The sequence below is a fragment of the Suillus subaureus genome (assembly GCF_016647635.1).
Source record: "Suillus subaureus strain MN1 chromosome Unknown BJ212scaffold_451, whole genome shotgun sequence".
NCBI lineage: Eukaryota > Fungi > Basidiomycota > Agaricomycetes > Boletales > Suillaceae > Suillus > Suillus subaureus.
Window position 1 is genome coordinate 1 of NW_024539007.1, and position 7,774 is coordinate 7,774.

Sequence of the window (7,774 nt, forward strand, 5' to 3'; positions counted from 1 at the left end):
ACCACTGGTAGGCTGGTTTGGATTCTGTTTTTGGATGTGAAGTTGCAGAGGATCTTGTTTTCCTTATGCGACGATTGCGGTATCCTGATGTGATGTTGTACCAGTTCGCTTGTATCAGTTTCATGTGTTAAAATACTAAGTATATTTTGATACTAGCCATGCACAGTGCGCACGAATACAATTAGCTTTGTAACTACGCACTATTAATAATTGATGTATACAGCAGTATTAGCACACAATGCAATGTCAAAAATCCTATCATACAGAAATGTTAACTAACAGGATTACAGAAAATGTGAAATATGGTTTACGACGCTCAAACTAAACGCAAATGCGATCCGCTGTTTCATTGGAATCTTCTTGCGCAACGATTTCACAGCCTTCAATGTGCGACACTACCGCAGCCCATGTGCAGCTCAATTCCCCCGAGCCATCATTTGGGTTATCGCACAATCTGCCGTCGTCAACAGATCACATGGAACTAATCACATTGCAAAATTTGGAGATGTACATAGCCGCACTGTCGAGAGGTCTGTGTATATATGTAACTTGCCTACGTCATTAAAAAATTGAGCAGCACCTCCAAGAGTTGACCCAATCAATTCAGGCGAAGTGATAGGCTACTTCTTCGTCCGAAAGCTTGTGTGAGGACTATTTCTCAAGACTGTACAAAGCAAACGAGGGACCGGCTTTGCCGGTCGCCTACAAACAACCGAGAGTCAGGTGGCATTAAGAATGACGTTGAAGAAACGAACCAATTCTTTTGAAACGCGATTGAGTTGGTCATGGAAGACCTGACTCTTTTCTCTTCTCAGCATCAGCAGCTAAGGAAGGTGGGTCTGTCACGCGCCTGCTGCATAAGTTACGCCGCTGCACTCTAGTTCATGCGTCATCGACTTGCATGTGGATGTGCAACGTGACAAGGGATGTGTTGGCGCCTTCGACTACTGTCTTGGGTGTAGATGCGGGTGGTGGCAAGAAAGGGGTAGGGAAGAGTTGACAAGGTGATGGCAGCGGGAGTGATAGGAAGGGCGCTAGAGGCTCGTATAAGGAGTTGTGATAAATGCTTGGGAGGGAATGCAAGAGTACGAACTTTAAATATACATGGCGAGAGCTTAGAGGGTGGGTCCCTCAGATTATGTATAATTAGGCGGCTTGACGACATTTAAAAATTGAGCGGCACCTTCCAATTGGCACAAGTCCAACTCCTTCCTGATAAAGTCTGACGAAGACACAGAAACACGACCAACGTCGGCCGCCATGGTCGCTAGGGCTAATATTCATTATAGCGTTCTCCACAAAAAGTGTAAAATTCTGAATCATGATCAAACCATACCCCACATGTTGCACTAGGCAGCCTCAAGCCTACGACACTTTGACTTCCATATTGACAGACGCAGAGCTCGTTAGCTTCGATTCGTCTGGATACTGTAGTGGATTGGTGACTGTCGACCGCAGTGGATACGTGGAAGCTGGCGTAATTGACCAGCGCTCGGTATTTCATTTCCTTTTGTGCACACGCCATAGACGTGCTACCGGCAGGTATGAATGTTTTCAACCTCCAAACGCCAACTCGAGCCACTCTCACAGGTTTCTACTACTTGATTCCTCGAATTTCCACTAATGTGCGTATGCATTGCGATTCAAACTTATCTGCCCGGATGCTGTGCTAATGAAAGGCGACAATTCAACAGTATTCGTCGTCTTCGCCCACTTGTATTGTTTGGCTTCATCCACCCTGTACTCCTGACAGTCTTCGTATAACTTAACTGTGGTATCATAGCATGCAGGCGACGTGGAAAATTGTCGAGCGACCTGAGATGTCCCCCCGGTCACCTGATCGATCACAGTCTGTCAACAATCTCGCTCTCAGCCTTGGAGACAGGTTCAGGCAGCGGGGCGTCCCTTCTGACCTCGATGAGCGCATCGAGCTACATCGGGCTGCACTACTCCTTCGTCCCCCTGGTCATTCTGATCGATCAAAATCTCTCAACAATCTCGCTGTCGGCCTTAAAGACAGATTCAGCCAGCGGGGCGTCCCGTCTGACCTTGATGAATCATTTAGCCTGTTCTTGCAACTCCCATACATATCTCATGCAGTCTCTCGTGCGGATCTTACTGCTGCCAAGTCATGGGCTACCGCTGCTGAAGAGACAAACCATAGTTCTGCATTGCTCGCATATCAAACTGCATCGAGAATCCTGGATCAGCATGTCACTCTTTTGTTGTCTTCGTCACGTCATTTCGATGTCGTGAGATGGCTACGGCGTCCCTTGCTGTGGACGCTTTCTCGTGCAGCGTTCGTCATGGTGCGCTGACAACTGCTGTGGAATTGCTGGAGCAAGGTCGTGCAGTGTTCTGGACTCAGTTGACACGCTTAAGCTCGCCGTTTGATGGACTTTCCCTTCCCGGTGACACCGGCGGAGCCTTGGCGGAAGAGTTCAAGCAGCTGAGCTTCGCCTCGTAGCGCATTTGATCAATCTACTGAAGATCAGTCTCCACAAATCCGTCAGGTGACCATCCAATGGAACGATGTTGTCTCCCACATCCGTATGCTCCCTGACTTATCTCGATTTCTCCTGCCTCCCCTGTTCTCAGACCTACAGAAGGCCGCTGAAGAAGGGCCCGTCATAATCGTCAATGCTAGCCAGTACAGCTGCGACGCCTTGATTGTCCTAAGTAACCAAAATCCTGTCCACCTTCCGACCGATGTCACGCAGGCTGAAGTCTTCCGAATTGTCCTCTGACTTTCAGTCCGTCGCAGAGCAATTTGGTTCTTCCGATCATCAGAACAAGCTTGTGGGCATCCTCCGCAAGCTTTGGTATGATATCGTTGACCCCGTAGTCCAAGCCCTCAGGAAGTCAAATGTTTGCCCTGGCTCGCGTAATCTGGTGGTGTCCCACTGCTGAATTTACTTTGCTTCCTCTACATGCAGCAGGACCCTATGAGAGGGAGAGAGATAACTTGTCAGATATCTACATCTCCTCTTATACCTCCACTTTGGCAACGCTCGTTCGTGCGAGACAGCGTATCTCTCAATATGCATCTACTCAATATTTTGTTGCAATTGGTCAAGGAAACCCGGACAGAGGGAAGGAACTGCGATGCGTCGCTCCTGAATTAGCCGCCATAGCTCAGCGTCTCGTGCCTATCGTGCCGTCCTTCACATCGCTCGAGGACAGCGATGCAACAGTGCAGGGTGTCCTCGATGCACTAAACCATAACCAGTGGCTTCACCTAGCCTGCCACGGAATGCCGAATCGACAACGACCATTTGAATCTTCCTTCGCAATGCGTGATGGGCCGTTGATGATAAAGGACATCATCCGATCGAACTGGCAGAACCCGGAGTTTGCATTCTTATCGGCTTGCCACACTACCGTGGGCGACGAGAAGAGTCCCGACGAGTCGATCCATCTCGCCGCGGCGATGCAGTTCTCCGGATTTCGCAGTGTGATTGGATCTATGTGGTCTGTTGATGACGAGGCTGCACGGCAGGTTGTGTCTGCTTTTTACGACAAGTTGATCGATGATTCAGGGAGATTAGATTGCACGCGGGCTGCAGTGGCGTTGCACAAGGCTGTGAGGAAATTACGGCGCAATAATATTCCACTGGAACAGCAGATCGTATTTGTTCACATAGGTGTCTAGTTTGAGGCTCGAATCGCTATTTTATTGCATTTTTTCGTGATCCTGATCTCTTTCATTCCCCCATTGTCCCAACTATATCTCAGTTATTTATGTAAATCATGTCTTCACGATAATTCTAATGTTACATTCCCAGTTGTTGTATCCTAATCATGCCCTATGGTACAAGCTCGCTGCCTGCATTTTTTTCTTACAAGGACACCCCTCTGGTTGGCTTTATAGTAGCAAGCCAGGAAATACAACATTGGCAGTCTTGTCCCTTGTTTATCTCCGCAAAAAGACAGCGTGTCTCTTCACGTTCTCACCCTCGACAACGCCGTATACAATTGACCGTGAGCAAATGGATCCGTCCGCAGGTCCAAGACGGTCCGTGCTAGTGTCAATCCCTGATAGCCGTTGGATATAGCTGCGTACGCGGCTCGCAGAGGAAATTGTCTGTCCACAACGAACGGTTTGGATGGAACGAAAGGTTGATGCATGGGATGCAGTGGCTTTCAAATGTATTGAGATATTGGACTTCCACAAATTGCTGATGCAGTACAGTTGCCCGCGCTTGCGCGTTTCTCACTAATTCTTTTTCTGCTGAGATTTCGTCGAATGGCGCAAATGCAGTTCTGTTTTCGATCCAGGCAACGAGGAGGTACTCCAGGATGAGTCAACATCGTGATGTAGTCAGGAGTGTCGACAGAGAAGATAGGCATGAAATCCCTCGATGATGAGCTGGAGTTTTACGAGCTTGTCGAATTGGATGCAAAAGGTGAAGAGGATGAGCAACTTGAAAGTTTCGATGATATGATGTGCAGTACGGTGTAATCCGCTTCGATCCAATCAGCGCAGCGTCCATCTGTCGCGTGGTAAAAGCCATAGCCATGGACATGACATTGCCAACTGCCATGTCTTCTTTCCTGGCCAGCCAATGGCCCACCACTGGCATTTCAAATACTGTTTCACAGCCTTGTGCGACACTACCACAGCCCATGTGCAGTTCAATTCCCCCGAGTCATCATTTGAGTTGTCGCACAATCTGCTGTCGTCAACAGGTCATATGGAATCAAACACATTGCGAAATTTGGAGGATTGCGTAGCCGTAGCGAGATGGATCAACTCACTGGAATTCTTCTCACTGCCCACGATAATGTGGCATGCGAATAAGAATACAAAATCAAGATTCTGCCAGTGAGATCAGATGATGTCCACGATTATCCAAGGCGCACCGCGCATCGCAAATACTCAAATGGTTGTTGTCGATTCGACATTCTGTGACAGGCCAGGTGAAGCCGTTGATTCCGTAATGGATCAAATGCTCCCTAGACTGTTGTACATGCAGATAGGTGAGACGGCATCATCTCATTGCATAATCAGTCATCAGATTTGCGGGGACTGGTCTGATCGAAAACGTCAGTACGAAGGCGAAGCTTAGCTGCTCGAACTCTTCCGCTAAGGCAGCGTCAGTGCCACGCGAGACGAGACGAGAAGTTTATCGTGTGGTATGCAGAAACGTGCCAACCGGGTCCAGAATACCGTACGGCATTGCTTCGCCAGTTATACAGGAATGGTCAAGGCGCCGCAATAACCACTGCATGAGAAAGCATTCGTAGCCAGGCAAGAAAATGGCTTCCCTGAGGGGGTCGAAATGGCGTGAGGAAGACGACAAAAGAGTGACATGCTGATGTAGAAATTTCGATGCGGCCTGGCGGGCAAGCAATAGTGTCATGGTTCATCTCCTCAGCAGAGGAGACCGACTAAGATCATGATGAGAGGATACGTGAGATAGGCGGGGAAGTTTCGGACATGGCGTAAATGCTTCACCCATGTCAGACGGGATGCCCCGTTGCTCGAATCAGTCTCGAAGGGTGCTGGCAAGATTGTGGAGAAACACGATTGGATCAAAACGACCAGGAGGGACAGAGGCATAGTGCAGCCTAGCGAAGTTTGATGGCCCCCTCGTGATCAGACAGGATGCCCTACTGCTGGAATCTGAGTACCAGATAAGGTTGATCAATGAGCACGTACTTGAAATTATGAGCAGTGAAGCAGTGAAAGCCTGTGAGAAAATGACGCGACAAGTTCTGAGAAAAACCTTTGATAAAGCTACTGTAATTTCAAAGGGCGCCACGATGTCACAACGGAGCTGAGTGCTGACAACTAGACTGGTGACCAGCCCGTCTATAGACGAGCTAGTTATAACCGAACTAGTCTCCAGTCTAGCTCACAACAAAAATGGAAGGGATGCTGAAGCGAAAACAAGATTGTTTCATGCGTCTGTTGCTGAAAACTGTATATAAGGTGTTTGTGCCGACGCTTACTTTATTTTCACATACAATGTCTTTGAGACTCCTGCAATCAATTTCAACGAGCAACGGAGGGTTGTCTATGTCAAGGTTCTCCCTAGCCGCGCAAGAGACTTCTCAGGACGTGCACCAGCATATCAGCACCGATGCCACCGCATTTGCACCCAGCGCGTTACCAATCCTCGGGTGTGCGCCCCTTGTGGTCAACATACAGACATGTTCATCGCGGAACTTGGACACACTCGCCTCGATCTTATATTATCCGAGATCATCGAACCCTGTTGGGATCGTTGTTCCGTTGCAAACGTTCGTTCGTCAATTCCGCGTGGCCTCCGTATGCTGCGAGCATTGATAGAATGTTTGCTAGACGATTACGTCGTGCGTCGTTTGGAAAAAAACTGTGAATTCCTTGTGCACAGTGTCGAAGATTAATCGCCTGCGAGAGAGCATCAGGTCTGTTACAACAAAGTTTCACCTTTGATATGCAGTAAATGCACATTGGATCTCAATGAGAATAGCAGCATATCAAAGGACACAAGTGATAGTAGCGATGAACTCGAGTTACTTGATTATGTAGGATACTGGTGCATGATGCATCCGAGTTGACGACAAGTTGCTGAGTCAATTTATATAAGTAAGTGAAGTCCGAATTGCTTACATACGCTTTGAAGCTGCCATCCGAACTCGAACATACCCTTGATCCATTTTCGACTGGGCATGAGTGATCAGGTCGCAGCAGCAAAAGCCTCAGAGCAGGCGGCCTCCAGGTTTGTCTTCATAAGATAGCACAGATGAAAATATCACTCACTCGTCGTATCCCGGAAACCTATTGGTGATGTCATCAAAGGGCGGCGCTCATGAAACTCCTCTTTTTCGCTGCAACTCTTGCCATCCTACCAATCTCATCGTACTTCTTCTCTGAAAAATATGTTTGGTCTGGTACGTATACTACAGGATGCAATCACGAGTTTGTACTGATGTTTTCTTCAAGGCAACTCCAACTATGCTGCGATCACCGCCATATGTGCGGCGAACATAGTCCTCATTGCGTACATCGTCGTTTCTTTGATGGAAGACAAGCAATCGTTCAAGGAAGCGGAGGAGAAGAAACTGTCAGAAACCAAGAAGGAGCGATAAATTGGGTCATTACTCACTATGTATGTCGTTGTCGTCTAGGGACTTTCAATGCATACATTCTTTCTGTTCACGTCCGCTTTGTGCAGCGGGATTCAGTCAGAATAATCGCCGAGGCCCAGACTACGGCTTGTTAAAAGATACTCATTATTAAAAGTTTATCAGAAATGTCTGCTTCAAAGTGATCAAACAAATATTTCGGAGCAGTGCACTCCTGATCCAACTTGGTATACGTCATTCAAATCACGATCAACGTTCATTACTAAATTGACATTCGTCTGCAGGGAAGACAAACAGTTTAACATAAGAATTTTCCTCCATCTACCCATAGAACTCCTCCGGCCATTGAAATATCAAAGTGTCACTGGGATTCAATAACAATGTCGTCCTAGTACATCGTATACGTGGTTACTTCTTTCATTACATTTAGAAGCACTCTGTTGCGGGGGTAATTGAGAACAAGTAGAATCATGAGATGAGAGACACGTACTGCGATGAACGATACCAGGACCTGACTCGTCGTATTCCTGCTTTGAACACCACAAGTTCTGGAAAGTGGACAACGAAGCCAAGATAGAGCCACCGATCCAGACGGAGTATTTCCGCTCAGGAGGAGCGACGATCTTGACCTATAAGCGGCGACGAATGAGAATAACGACTGTACACAAAATGTTGACACGAACCTTCATGCTCGAAGGCG

At 47.7% G+C, this 7,774-nt stretch overlaps 2 protein-coding genes across 2 annotated transcripts; one reads left to right on the forward strand and one right to left on the reverse strand.

The window, feature by feature from the left end:
• Positions 1-2,014: 2,014 nt before the first annotated feature.
• Positions 2,015-3,006, reverse strand: BJ212DRAFT_1415697 (uncharacterized protein). The gene is made up of 3 exons (XM_041337556.1): positions 2,519-3,006; positions 2,376-2,454; positions 2,015-2,217 (listed from the first exon to the last, which is right to left on the reverse strand). Exons 1-3 carry the CDS (start codon positions 2,630-2,632, stop codon positions 2,207-2,209), a joined length of 204 nt encoding a protein of 67 aa, XP_041184988.1. The 5' UTR covers positions 2,633-3,006; the 3' UTR covers positions 2,015-2,206.
• A 3,600-nt stretch (positions 3,007-6,606) lies between these two features.
• BJ212DRAFT_769973 (uncharacterized protein) lies at positions 6,607-7,171 on the forward strand. Its single transcript, XM_041344036.1, has 3 exons — positions 6,607-6,707; positions 6,788-6,879; positions 6,932-7,171. The coding sequence occupies exons 1-3, from the start codon at positions 6,658-6,660 to the stop codon at positions 7,075-7,077; spliced, it is 288 nt and encodes a 95-aa protein (XP_041184989.1). The 5' UTR covers positions 6,607-6,657; the 3' UTR covers positions 7,078-7,171.
• The last annotated feature ends 603 nt before the right edge of the window (positions 7,172-7,774 follow it).